This window comes from Tympanuchus pallidicinctus, unplaced genomic scaffold (genome assembly GCF_026119805.1).
Source record: "Tympanuchus pallidicinctus isolate F22 unplaced genomic scaffold, pur_lepc_1.0 scaffold13, whole genome shotgun sequence".
NCBI lineage: Eukaryota > Metazoa > Chordata > Aves > Galliformes > Phasianidae > Tympanuchus > Tympanuchus pallidicinctus.
In genome coordinates, this window is record NW_026294648.1 from 1,837,292 (window position 1) to 1,851,683 (window position 14,392).

General features: G+C 51.3%; 1 protein-coding gene across 1 annotated transcript; it reads left to right on the plus strand.

Annotated features, from left to right (window-relative positions):
- The first annotated feature begins 205 nt into the window (after positions 1-205).
- LOC128075934 (testis-specific serine/threonine-protein kinase 6-like) lies at positions 206-1,269 on the plus strand. Its single transcript, XM_052673141.1, has one exon. The coding sequence runs from the start codon at positions 439-441 to the stop codon at positions 1,267-1,269; it is 831 nt and encodes a 276-aa protein (XP_052529101.1). The 5' UTR covers positions 206-438.
- The last annotated feature ends 13,123 nt before the right edge of the window (positions 1,270-14,392 follow it).

The following is a 14,392-nucleotide window of genomic DNA, read 5'->3' on the forward strand; positions in this document are numbered from 1 at the left end:
AGGTGTCCTGTAATTAGAGGTGGTACAAATCACTCTCTGGTGCCATTTTGCGTAGTTCTGATTTTAATACAATCAATATCTTGCAGAAAATAGCTGTGGGTCTCCAAAGTGATTATTTGCTCCAGAACAGTCACATTTAAATCTTATCATCAGACAGTCCCTGTTCTGACAACTCAAGAGCAGAAACAGGTAAATATATATATATGTATATATATTCAGTGCTGGCAGTTCTCCCAGTGCGTATGCATGACGAGCTGGGACACCCAGGAGCAGCGCAGACCCGTCGGACCACGTTGACATCGCAGTCATAGTGAGGCACTGTCACACTTTGTCACAGTGCCTGGGTGGACCCTCAGCCCCACAGGGCACCTGTGGAACCACTGCAGGTTTGTGAAGGTCGACTGCAGGCACGCTTTCGTCCTATGCGGACCAGCTAAGATGCCAAACACTGACAAAGACAAGAAGCTACTCCACAAGCTGGGCTTCACGCTGGGGGAGACCTTAGGAGAGGGTGCGTTCTCCACGGTGAGGGCGGCCACCTCCCCCAAGTACACGGTCCCCCTAGCTATCAAGATGGTGGACAAGCGAAGGGCCTCTCCAGAATTTGTGGAGAAGTTTCTGCCCCGGGAGCTCTCCATCCTGCGTGAGCTGGATCATCCCAACATCGTGCTCATCTTTGAGATCTTTGAGCTGACCGACGGCATGGTCTACATCGTGATGGAGTCGGCAGCCTTCGACCTGCAGCAGCGGCTGCAGCAGCTGGGCAAGCTGCCCTGCGTCCCCGACGCCCGGGACATCTTTGTGCAGGTGGTGGGGGCCGTGCACTGCCTCCACGACCGCAACATCGTGCATCGTGACCTCAAGTGTGAGAACATACTGCTCAGTGCTGATGGCCGCCAGGCCAAGATTGCTGATTTTAGCCTCAGCAAGGAAATGAGCAGCTACCCAGAACTGAGCAGCACCTTCTGCGGAACAGAAGCCTACATGGCCCCGGAGATGTGGCTGCATTACCCCCACGATGCCAAGAAGTTGGACATCTGGAGCCTGGGGGTGGTCCTTCTTGCCATGGTGACTGGCAGCTTGCCCTTCCACGGCTGCCTCTGCAACACCATCCAGCATCAGAAGGATGGGGTCCAGCACCTGAGGGGGGTGTCCGCGCTGCCGGAGCCCTGCCAGGCCCTGCTTGTCCAGCTGCTGCAGTTCTTACCATCCTCCCGGCCCAGCGTGGCGCAGGTGGCCAGCAGCAGCTGGCTGAAGGTGGATATCTAAGGGGAATCCTCCCCAGAGAATGTGCCAGGACAGCCAGCTTTTGGTGCAATAAATGCTGTTGAAGAAAAGCTCTTGAGCAGTTTGACTAGCACGGCGTGGGTGGGATTGAACTTCAAGTGCTGGCAAGACTTGGTCAAGAACTTGGTCAAACCCCTTCACAAAGCAGATGAATAAACCTGCCATCGGTTAGGCTTCAGGCTCTGGTCGCTGTATTGAGTGAGGGGTTAGAGCACACCACGGAGCTGCTCGCATAGCAGTGGCTGTCTGAGCAAATAAGGGGGCCAGGCCCAAGCTCTCCCACTGATCCAGCTTTGGTAGCCACCGGCCTGTACTGAGCTTTAGATCACACCGGAATACTCAAAAACAAACAAACAAACAAAAACCCTCACAGCAGAATGTTTACAAGCAATCCAACAGCATTACCGACCCAGAAGTTCTGGGGTGGCTTTCAGATCCATGCCTTAACTTCAACCACGTCTTGCAGGCATGGAATAATGACAGCATTCAAAGTCTCTGCCCAGAGGTACCGGATGAGAAAGAAACATCCTGGCCACAGAGGCAATCAGCCTAGCAATCACGGTCACCCCCACGGCTCTGTCTTTTCAGGTGCTTCAGTGGTGAAGAACAGAAGTCAGCAGTAGCCAAAATGTAATTGCCAGATTACATTGCATTGCTTGCTGTCCCATGTTTTCACGGGTCTATGCTTACCCTTGCAAATTCTAACTCACTGCAAAGTCTGTGTGTCTGCAAGAGTAAAAACGGCTGTCGTCTTGGGAGCCCAAGGTTCCTTGTCCAGGCAGAGCCAGCTGTGGGAGCAAGCGTGGCACTTGGGGCTTGCTTGGGATTTTGCCTGGAGGAAAGCTGGGAATCTCCAGGAGTGGAGCAAGCACAGCTGATGGGGGCAACCATGTCATGGGGTGTGAGTGCCCTCTGGTCTGTGCAGAATGTAGTTAGGCAATTTGGATCCCTTATTCAGAGCTGGGAGAGAGCCTTCTGCTTTTTTATGTTCCTATGAGTTCTTATGCCCAGGTCTTGTGAATTCTTGAGATAAGGAGTTGGCGAGAGAATTCAAACGTCTTTCTGGGGTGTTAAATGTTGGTGGATTTATTATCAAGCAAGAGCTACAATCTGATTGAAGGTCTGAAAACCAGAGAAGTTGTAAAGCACAGTTGTAGAATCAGGTAGGATTACAGAATGGCTTGGGTTGGAAGGGACCTGACTGAGGCAGGTGAGGGCATATCTCACTCCCTCAGGCGGAGGGAGGGGCCCAGTTAAATCGACCTGCCACGGGTGGAGAGGATTGTGTCCTCTAGCAAGATGGGCTGTTGTCTCAGGCCAAGGTCTTGGTCTCATCTTGGAGCCAGCGTCGCAGTCTCGGCATGCCTGGGCGAGATCAGCTCTGAGAAGTCGCCTGGTACTGGTGGCCCGACACCGCTACTCTTCCTGCCTTGTGATGCAGCAGCAGCAGCAAACCCTGAGCAGCCGCCCAAGCGCCCTCCTGAGCAGATTGCGCCGTGGCCGGCGCTCACCGCGACTCGCGCCAGAAGACGGGAGAGATTCTTGTTGGCCAGGGGCTTCAGGCACAAAGACCTCTTCCGTTCCTCTGCCGCTAGAGACAGAGGCTGCTGCTGGCAGATCAGGCAGCTCGCGGGTGCCGCTGGCAGATGTTGGTGCCTCAGCTGCGGGCACGTGCTGTGCTGCGGCTGCCTGAGCCACTGCCTGCTCTGGTGGCAAGGTGGGCACGCTGGCCATGTCTCCCTGCGGGACCCCATTGCCGGGCAGTGTCTCATTGTCTTCCAGCTTGTTCTCCTGCAAGAGAAGGCAAGAAGAAAGAAGTGAGTTGGGACATTTCCCTGTGTTGCCCTCCATGGCTCTGCTGCAAATGCTCCTGCAACCTGTCCTGGTGGCACAGCTGCATGCTGCCACCCTGCTCCACAGAGCTGGCTGGGAAGAGAGCAGCTCCTCATGTGGCACCTGCTGGGCCTGGGGGCTCCCTGCAGCAGCCCCCGCCATGCCCCGACAGCTGACCACGCTCGGTGCGGCTCAGTCTGACAGGGGGTCGGCCCACCTGTCTCCTCCAGCACTTCCCGACGCCTGGACTCACCATGGCCTGGGCTGTGTCCTGCAGAGGAATGGCACAGGCTGTTGGCTCATGCAGACACGGCCTCTGGCTCTCATCCCTCGCCGCTGGGCTCTGTTCGCTCAGGAGAGATGAAGCTGGAGCGTTCTCCTCTTCCGCTGTTGGTGTGGATGCTGGCATCCCATGGCCATCGTGCGTATCACCTCCAGCCTTGGCATCTGCGTGCCTTGAGGCAGGAAGAGCCGTGCTCTGTGCCTGGCCATCTGACTCTCCCGAAGCCTCTGTGTCCGTGATGCTGGAAGAGCCGGGCGTTTGCTGAGGAGAAGCCTGCGGGTCCCGGATGAAGGCTGCGATCCTGGGGTTGACCCAGTGGCTTATGATCTTTGGCTCTTCATCATCAGCTTCTTCCAGCTCATCCTCCTTTGCCGTGCCCTGTGGCTCGTGCTCTGGAACACACGGGAGTTTCTGCCTTGCTCTCTGCTTCCTGCTGTTCCTCGCCTGCCTTTTTATTTCCCAGTATTCGTCTAGGCTGTGCCCGGTACAGGCCGCACAACTTTTAGCCATCTTTGTCAGAAGCTTTGTGTCCTCTGACAGGATCTTTCGACATGGCTTTCGAGTCTCATGGTGCAGCCACAGCCTAGCGCCCATCTCTTGGCACCGGATGCACGGCTTCATGGCGGCTGGGTACCGATAGGCCCTTGGCCCTCCATGGTGCCCTGACTTGTAGCCCCAGCGTGAGAAAGCGCGTGCAGCTTCTCTGTGGGCAGCCATTGCTGCTGTAAGCTCTTCGGGATCAGGCCCAAATCTGTGTGCCGCCTTCTGGGCCTCGTCTGCTTTTGCTGCTCCCGCTGCTTGCTGAGCTTGTGTCAGGTCCTGCTGCGTGATGCGTACAGCCACAGCTTCTGTTGGGACTTGTGGCACGGGGGATTGCACAGTGTTCTCCACTGCTGCGTCAGGGATGGCTGGGCTCGGTGGAGCAGTTTTCTGTTTGCCCGATCCTGCTGCTTCATCCTGTTTGCCGAGGCTGTCCAGAGCAGTTGCGCAAAGCTCCTGATGGCCAGGGGCTTCAGGTACAAAGACCTTTTCCCTTCCACTGCAGCTAGAGACAGAGGCTGCTGCTGGCAGATCAGGCAGCTCGCGGGTGCCGCTGGCAGATGTTGGTGCCTCAGCTGCGGGCACGTGCTGTGCTGCGGCTGCCTGAGCCACTGCCTGCTCTGGCGGAGGTGGCAAGGTGGGCACGCTGGCCGTGTCTCCCTGCAAGACGCTTCCACAGGACAGCGTCTCATTGCCTTCCGCATCGTTTGCCTGCAAGAGAAGGCAAGGAGAAAGGCCGAGTTACTTTGGGCTCTTCCGTGTGTTGCCTTCCATGGCCCTGCTGCAAATGCTCCTGCAACCTGTCCTGGTGGCGCAGCTGCATGGGCCGCTGCCATCCCAGAGCTGGCTGGGAAGAGAGCAGCTCCTCTCTCTCCTGGCTCAGTCTGACATGGAGACGGCCCGGCCGTCTCCTCTAGCAAGTCCTGCTGTTTGCCAGCTGCCTGCTTGTCAGCACCTGGTCTCCCTGGGTCTCCCTACCTGTGCCTGGTGGCTGCCGTGTGGAGCCGGCAGCGGCGGCAGCCTGTCCTCTCGGAGGGAGGATTCTGGGCTCTGGCTGCCCGCTGTCATTGTGTGAGGTGGCCTGCGGATCACCTGCGGGGAACAGAAGGAGAGGGATTGAGCGCCCACACTGGCCCGACAGCACCCGCTGTGCCACCGGGCCCACTGGGCCCACTGGGCCTGGGCCTGGGCTTTGCCTGCCCCATGGATGGCAGAGCTGAGCGTGGCCAAGCTGCTCTCTGCCCCTCGTCTCCAAGCTTCCAGGGCCACGTGGGCCTTGGCCTTCCCAGGCATCGTTGGCTCTGTGTGGAGATGCTCCCAGGTGTCAGGAAGCGCAGTGCTCAGGCTGTAAGGTGCTCAGGGCCAGCTGGCCGGCTCTCCCCAGCACCGCGTCCCTCCTCCTGCTGCTCTCCACACCATCCCGTCATGCTGCTGGTCTCTCCCTCACTCCCTGAGCCTCACCTCATCCTGCTCCTGTCCGCTCGGCAGCCCTTGGTTGGGCTGAGAGTGAGCCTTAGGCTCCTCTTCCTTCAGCATCTCCATGTCCGGAGACCAGAGAAAAGCACCAAGTCGAGCTGCTGCCTCCTGACAGAGCTGCTCTCCTCGGAGTGAGCACCCGAGGGCTCTGGCCCTGCCAGGAGCTGCGGTTACCCGTCCACATCACAATGGCCTCTGGGCGTGGTGCCGCCCAGGCATCACAAAGGCCTGGCTGTGGCTGTGGGCCCACAGAGGCCCATGTGCTCGCAGCTGCCCTAGGGATAGCAGCTGGCGTGCCCACAGGGAGGCCCGGGTCAGCAGGGTCCCCTGTGTTCTTCTGCCGTGCCTCCCTTTGCTCAGCCCCGTGCTCCTCTGTGGGCTCTCCCGTGCCTCCGACACCCCCATGTGCTGGGCACCCGAGACTGGGCACAGCTCTCTCAAGGCCGCCCGTGCTGGTGAAGTCTTTCCACCTAAAGCATGTCCTGTACCACCAGGGTGCTGCCCTCGTCCAGCAGTGCCCCTCCAGTCACACTCCATTCCTGTTTTTGGAGCTGCTGGTTCCCACTGTCCCACAAGGGGGGTCTGCCCCCATGTCTGGACTAGCATCCACCTTCTCAAGCCATCTCTTGCTAAAGAATCGTAGAATGGCCTGGGTTGGAAAGGCCCACAGTGATCATCTGCTTTCAACTCCCTGCTGTGTGCAGGGTCGCCAACCAGCAGACCAGGCTGCCCAGAGCCACGTCCAGCCTGGCCTTGAATGCCTCCAGGGATGGGGCATCCACAGCCTGCTTGGGCAACCTGTTCCAGTGCCTCACCTCCCTCTGTGTGACAAACTTCCTCCTGAGATCCAACCTAAACCTCGCCTGTCTCAGTTTAAAACCATTCCCCCTTGTTCTATCACTATCCACCCTCACAAACAGCCATTTCCTTTCCTGTTTATACACTCCCTTCAAGCACTGGAAGATTACAATGAGGTCTCCCTTCTCCAAGGCCTTCTCTTCTCCAAGCCAAACAAGCCCAGTTCCCTCAACCCTTCCTCACAGGAGAGCTGCTCCAGCCCTCTGATCACCTCAGTGCCCTAAAACATAGGAGATTTAGATTAGATGTCAGGTAAAGTTTTCACAGAGCGGATAATGAGGCTCTGGCACTGCTGCCCAGAGCTGTGGGTGCCCACCCCTGAGGTGGCCCAGGCTGGGTTGGGTGGGCACTGTGCAGCCTGAGCTGGGGCCTGAATCAGTGGCTGGCAGCCCTGCCCATGGCAGGGGGTTGGAACTGGGTGATCTTTGAGGTCCCTTCCATCCCAAGCTGTGCTCTGATTCTATTTAAGAGCAAAGAAGGCAGTTGTTTTCTCCTTCTGCAATCTCCACTACTTCAGAGCAAGGATTTTTGTGGCAAAGTAGTTGAAAGCAGATGCTTTTCATAACTTTCTTCTATGTTAGCTTTCAACCATGTAAGCATGGTTTTCCATGCAAGGGAGCCTGGGACTGGAAGAAAGGCCTTTTTCAAGGGCAAGATGTGCTTGAGCTGGTCATGAAAGTGCACACTGAGGGCTTCTGAATCAGACTGTTCATAAAAGTCAAGCATTTTGTTCTATGAGATGTTTATGTCCTTTCTTGAAGTGTTATGACGAGGATGAAGTGATAGCATCAGGGAACCGAGGTCATGGACCCGAGTGCTGGAGATGCACATGCCCAAATCTGCCAGTGTTTACTTCGGGATATGTTTTGGCTACTGAATGCTAAACAAAGCAGAGCTGAAGGTGCTTTATTCCTGTTCTGAACTGCAAATAGTTTGCTGCATCTGACCAGATAGCACAGCACTAGTGCGTTTAACCAGCTCTACTATAGAGGCTGCTGAGAGGCACAGCTCTGTTACCATAACAGTACCCTTATTTTTATCTTCAGGAGAAAATATTTATTGAAATTACGTTTTTACTCTTAAAAGGTAAAGCTATTTCTAATTATAGCGATATCCATGAGTACAAGTAACTTTTTTTTAAGGTAAGAAAATGTTTACTGGTAGAATTCTACATTTGGGTTGTGTATTTCCTGCAGTCATTAGCTGTTCAGATTTTATTCTGGGTGGCTTTTGTGATGATTAGGAAGTGATGGACAGTCTGGGACTTCTCTTTAGATGGCTCTTTAGCGTGAGGCCTCCAGGGACCTCCACTGGACAGACCCAATGAGGGGGATATGCCCCAAAAATGCTCCCAAAAGTAGCCCACCTCCCAGACCACATCCAGAGGGCTAGAAGGCTTTGTTGAGGAACCCACACACACCCCAAAATGTGCTTCCTCAAAGGGGTTCAGGCCATGTGCACTGAGGTTGGGACTTGCTTACTATGGTCCTTCAGCCTTCACTGCCCAGCTGATGTAAAGTTTCCAGCTTGTATTCAAAGCTAAATGTAGGAGGTGTCTCTCAAGAATCACTCCATGGTCTGCTCTCAGAGAAGACTGGTAGCCCTTTGCTTCCCTGATACCCTGTGTCCCAGGAGGTCAGTGGCCAGAAATGCTGTGAGTTAGAACTACTTGGTGCAAAAGATGTGAGAACAAATGCCCCAGAGCAATATCATAAAGAACTATTTTGGGGCAGAAGGGTTTTCTCCCCCTTAATTCTGTGGGCTTTTTAATGTAAGCATTGCGAGCAAATTGTGACTAGCTCTAAAGTGTTATTTAAAAATCTGTCTTTAGACAGACTGAATTATTTTCCAATATTTCCTTTCTATAGTGCATACAGTAGAATTCATCAAGATGTGTTGTTCTACTCATGTCTGTGTCAATGGTCCAATAACCAGTGCAGGAATCATCTTTTTCTCCAATAAAATGAAATAAAAAAATAGAAGTTTGACTTGTCTTCTCCCCAACACTTTGCTGTGTAGGTATTAGAAAATCAAATGCTCCTGTTCTACTGAAATCTTTAATGGAAGTTTGCCAGTGATATTCAGTTTCCCAGCAGTTGAGGGATCTGCAATCCAGAATTAAAACAAAAGCAAACAAACACAACAAAGCAGACATCTAATAACATCGGAGTGTCAATTACTGGGGCTGGAAATGTTAGACACAAAAGTTAGATTTTAATGCTATACTGAATTCTCCAGTTATGCAGCAGCACTTTGTTGAGTAGGGCACAAGCTCAGGTTTCACCTTTGTTTTTGCTGCATCGCATCAATAGTTGGTGCAGGAACTGGCTTCAGCTTTGAAGCAAATTCAGGACAGTATTTGTTAAACACAAAAGTCACTGCACTGCAACGCAAAAGTGAAATATTCACTTTGCGTTTGCTAACACTGAAATTTGATGTGTTGCAGTGCATTTGCATCACAAATTGCTCAGTAGCAATGTGTCAGTTGATGGTGTTGTTAAAATAGAAACTACCATTGGTGTTTGGAAACAGTTCTATAGGAGAAAAAAGCCCTTCAACATTCTTTTGTGAAGTAGCTGCAGACGGAGCCCTGAGCACATGGTGGTGTGTAGGAGAAGAAAGAAGCACATTAAGGCATCTCTGTATCTGTTGCATGAGTCATCCAAAACTGATGTAAAGATGCTTTCTTTTAAGCTGTATTTATCTGATGTAGGAATCAACAGTGATGGTTCTGTCCTTCCTGGGCAGCAGTGACGCAGTGACACGTATGCTTTTTCAATAAGCAAACATGTTATGTGCCTCTGTAGTCCTATGTGGAACTCAGAAGACAAGAGAGCAACTGAAACCACCTCCCCAAGGCTTGGGAACCTGAACCACAACCCTGACGCCGGAATCCAGGATGATGATGCTGTGTCATTTCTTTGTACGGAGATGGGCACGGGAGTCTGAGTAACACGGCAGTTTGAAATAACCTTCTATTTCTTTTGCTGCTTTTTATTTCTTTATGTGCTTGATTGGGCAGTCCATGTGACAGGTTTCATTAGGCTCTGTGGGCACAGCTACAGTTCTCCTGAAGCTGGTGGGAACCAGGCTGTAGCTGGCCAGAATGAGCTGGCAAATGTCTGCAGTTAGTGTAACAGCAAGAAAAAGACATTGAGAATTACAGTAATCTGTAATTGGGCTGGTTTTTCTGAAGGAAAGGAGACTGCAGCACTATATCTGTTGAGCTTTGGGGATGGTCCAGGGTTTGGGCTGTCCCTCTGCTATGAACAAGAAGCCACCCAGGGAAGAAATTCATGTGTCTGATGTCGTACCAGGGCTAATCAGGGCCACAAAGCTGTGACTGGCGAGCGCAGCCTCAAGCCTCTGAGTTCTCTCCTGGCCTTCTCCTTTTTGATGATTTTTGATGATTTTGCCCAATACTTGTGCATCTCAGATCTTCAGCTCTGGAGCCTATGATGGAGAACAGAGACTCTTAGCTTCAGGGTCCTGACCCACTTGTGCTTTGTCCTGGATGGAGTAAATGGTTTTCTGCTGTTCCGAGCATGGGGGAAGAGTTCATATGCAATTTCTTGGCATGACATCAACACAGATTTATTCTGTTGTGTGCTTTAGAAGTTTAATTAACACGAGCTTTGCAGTATGTGCTGGAAAGTAAACAACAGGCACATCTTTATTTACTTAACAGAAGAGTAACACTTCTTTAGAAAATGGGAAAGCTTTCCCTAATGTGTGCGACTGCATTCACCAGTGCTCTGCAGGCCAGCCTGCAGCACACACAGCACTTAAAGCCCCCATCAGCACAAATGCCAGGCTTAGGGGAGCTCAGTGCCATGCAGATATTGCAGTGCGCCTTCGCGAGGGCAGAGCTTCATCCCAGCAGCCACACACAGCGCACGCAGGCAGGCAGCCACAGAGTCTGCATCCGTCTGACTGCTGTGCAGAGCCATTTAAGGAAAACACTTCAGTGCATGGCCTGATGCTGCTTTGCAGATTGTATCGTGCTCGTAATCAAAATATCCAACATGAGCAGAATACCCACGGCTGCACAGTTTTGCTTTGAAAGGACTTCTTGGCGGAGAACCTGGCTGTCACCTGCGTTATAAACCTCAGCTGGCAGCATTTTAGAATGGGAGCCCTGATATGACCTCTAGCAGAGAATCAGAGATGACAGCCATGTGAGAAGGCTACTGCGCTTTTGATGCCATCTGCATTGTAATCGGCCCTGCAGGGAAAAAAGAATAAAAGGCTTATCCCATCAGTGATACATCATCCTCGGCATCTCATCCATAAAGTCTGGTTCTGGGGCCTTGCACATTGCTTACATGTGAGCTTTCGGTTGTGGAGTCCAAGGTTCAGCCTGATCAGTGATGCCAGGTCACTGCCAGCGGTGGGAGCTCTGCTCAGAGACAAGAAATGAAGCCTTCTTGGAGCTGCGCGGCCAGGGAATACATTCATGCATTTAACTGTTAACAACCTGAATAATGAGCCCTCATTAGCTCCCCGGGACTCTCTGTGTGCTCAGGGACAGGCTGGGTGCGCACTGTGCAGCACTTGGGCTCAGACCCATAGGGAAGATGCAGGGCTCCAGGGCAGAGCCTACAGGCGGGCTGGCTCCTCCTTGTCCGCAGCCCTCAGCCTGTGCAGCCATTCTTGCTCTTCCTTGGCTCCCTTTGCTATGGCATTGAGCAATCCTGGGTAATCATCTCATTGTATTCCCAGTTTTCCAAGAAAAGTTTTCACTGTTTCGTAAGAGGCTGAAATATGTGCAGCCACAAACTTCGCCGTTAAGGCAACATTCACAGCGGGCTTAATGACAAGGCCCAGATTTCTCGCTGGGGTTGAGCTGAGCTGAATGAGGCCATCAAACTTCCCTGCTTTTCACTGTGCTTCTCCTCTTTAGGCGTAACTGACCTTTCCTTCTGCTCCTGCTTTGTTCTTCAAATATCACCTAAATGGTGCTTTATGTGAGATAAATGCTGCAGAAGTGCTACTGATTGCTACCACCTTCAAATTGGACAACTCTTTGTCCTTCTATCTAAGGCGTCAGATTGCTAAATTGTCTTCTGAAGCCCTGACACAATGTACATTTTTCCAGGTTGTCAATATGGAGAGGTAGAGTAGATGATTTTTGGGTTTTGTTGGTTTTTTTTTTAAGATGAGGCAAGAATATACATAACATTTGTTAATCGCCCCTCATCTCCACGTACTGCTGTGCTGCTGTGAATAGGTCATTACTGGTTTGTTTGTTGGAAGCCGTCACCCGCGCTTCCACGCAGCAATGGCAGCGGGAGATGGTTTTGCTCCGGACCTCTTTTATCTGCCTGCCGGTTGTTCTCTGCCTATTGAAATTTCTCCCACCCTGGGGAGCTGGTAGCCCAGATGTTTCTGTGACAATGGTGTCTTTATCATCAGGACTTCATAATTAGGCAATTATTCTCTTTACAATATGGTCATTCCAAGATTTCGTGTAATGAGCGGTTAGATATTATAATCTGCTAGAAATGCATTTTTGTGTAAGTATGGATTAGAATAGTTTTTAATTTTGCAATTTCAGAGATCTAAATTAGACATTGTTGCCAAGAAAAATGACTTCTTATGTCTATTAGAACATTTACTTTTGTGTTGTGCTTATGCCAGCTAGTCTGAAATACTTCCACATGTTTTTAATCTTAGGTTAAGTTAAAATTGCTGGTAAAAGAGATGGTGGGAAAATGGTTTGTGATGGCACAAGGAAACGTAGCTAGAATTTGTAAGATATTTTGCAGTGGGGAAGCCGGAGGATCAACAAGAATAAAATCCAAGTCAGCTGGGAAATTGAACAACTTCAAGACCTTTGATCATTTCATTCACTTATAAATATATATATTTCTTTTTATTATTATTATCATTAGGAAGCTGGAATGTTTGATTATGTCCTTCATTCTCCACCTCTTTCTATTCTGCGCGTGTTTCAGTTGAGAGACACATTGGCAGCAACTGTGAGTCCACATGGGTTTATTCCACGCAGAATCAGTCCCGTCATTTCCCTAACGAGCCCCTCTGTAATTTCTTTCACTCTGCCTGAACACTCTTGTTTGTTTTCCCTGATAGCCTGTTCAGCAAAACACGAGTCCTTTCCAGTACTAAGTGTATATCTAGCCTTTCTGTTTATCTTTTGCTGATTATAATTTAGCATTAAACACTGATTTCTAAGGATGCTCGTGGAGGGAGAGACTATTTCAGACACCACAGAATGAGTATACATATTTTCTGTCTCACTGCCTCCTTTATTCCTAATAGAAAACTCTCTGGAAACTTCACTCAAGCCTAGTCCCTCTCCATTTACATCCTGATGGGAAACCTCCTACTGGCTTTAGTCAAACAAAACACCTCCAAGATCCCAAGAGTTTTGCTGAACTGGGTTCTCAGTGAGCTCTCTGCTGTCCTGAAATGCTGTAGGTGAGCTGACACACCCTGATGCCTGCTGAAGTCTTGGGATAACCATTTCGTTTTGCTGGGCTCCCAGTGGCTTTCCCATTATGCCATCTGCATGCTGTGCATGGTCCCAAGAACGTGACACGTTTCTGGGGCTGCAGGTGGGACTGCGAAGGGGAGAGGAAGGCGGGTGCCGTCCTGAGGGCTGCTGGCTGCTGCTCTTGTTCAGCTGAAGGGAGAACAGAGGAGCAGGGTGATGGCTGGTGAGCTGCTTTTGCTTTTCGCAGAGGTCCTGAAGTCTTCTCCACTTTCAGTGACCGATCTTATCATCTCTGAGCTATCACATCAGGTCAGGATGAGAGAGTGGGAGTGAATATACCTTAAGCAGTCATGGAGGAAGAACAGGTCTCCTTCGTGTGGTGCTCCCTTGGACCGCTCCTTTCTGCCGATGGTGGCACCGGTGCTGCAGACAGCTTTTCTGGTTGTTCCTGTGTGTCAGTGTGGGTGTCAGCCTGGACACCCAGCTCCAAACCGTGCTGCAGTGGCTTTGGATGACTCAAGGCCTGAAACTGCCCTTCATATTCCTGTTTAGTCTAAAATGGCTTTTGTGCCCAGAACGAAATACATGATGACCACGTCATCTAACTCTTTCCAGCCAGACCCACTATTTACCTCCAAGTTAAGTAAGAGGTGACGTTGTGGTCTGAGCTAGGGGTGGCTTTCATGTTACGTGGTACTCAAAAAGTAGGTTACTGGGTCAGGAACAGCAAGTTCTGACTGTTTGCCAGCTCGGCCTTTTTTTTTCCCCCACAATGTTTATACTGCTGTGACCTGCCATGCTAAAATGAGTCTAAAATGAACACAGGCAGTGCTCTAAAACACTGAGATGTTTGATTGAACTTGTCCTTCTGGACCTGCATCAGATTATTGGTTTGCAGCACGCGCTCTTTATGGTGGCATCCTCTTTGGAAAGGAAAAGTAGAGCTAATTGTGGGCAAGCCCAACTTCCTCTGGATACTGGAGGACTCCAGTGGCCCCATCCAGCACAGACAGCAGGGGGATGTAGGTGGGCTACCTTGGATGCAACGTGACATCTGAGGGAGGTTCCTTCTGTGCAGGAGGCAAGCTTCTTTCTGGTCGATGCCTTTGTGCCCTGACTAATAAAGCCTGAGCTCTCCTCCCCCTTGCTGAGTGCTAGCAGTGGGGTTCATCGGGGCTGGATGGCCTGGCTGCAAATACTTGGATAACCTCACTAATGAAAATGTTACTCGAAGCAAAGCTGCAGGGTATGAGCGGTGGCTCGATGCCAAAGCTGACTTAAGAGGAAACTATGTGGGCCATTCAGCCAAGTGATTCATTGAGCACTCAGTGCTTCTGAAAACTCATCTAAAAGAATTTTAAAAGGGGAAAGAAAAAAAAAAACAACAGTATTTGAGGAAAGGCTGCACCTCCCAGAATGTTTGCTTCAGTCGCCGAGAACTCCCTGCTGCCAGAGCAGACATAGCAGGGCAGAGAGAGCAGCGTGCTGTGTGCGGAGCAGTGTGACAGCAGCATCACAGCACGTCCCAGCAGGCTGCCCATCACACCCTGCCCCCTCCTGCACCATGTTCCTGGGGGACCTTACCCAGAGCCCACCACTGCCCTCAGCCCCAATTCCTCAGCCCTAATTGCTGGCTGTGCTCACCAAGCACCTCCACC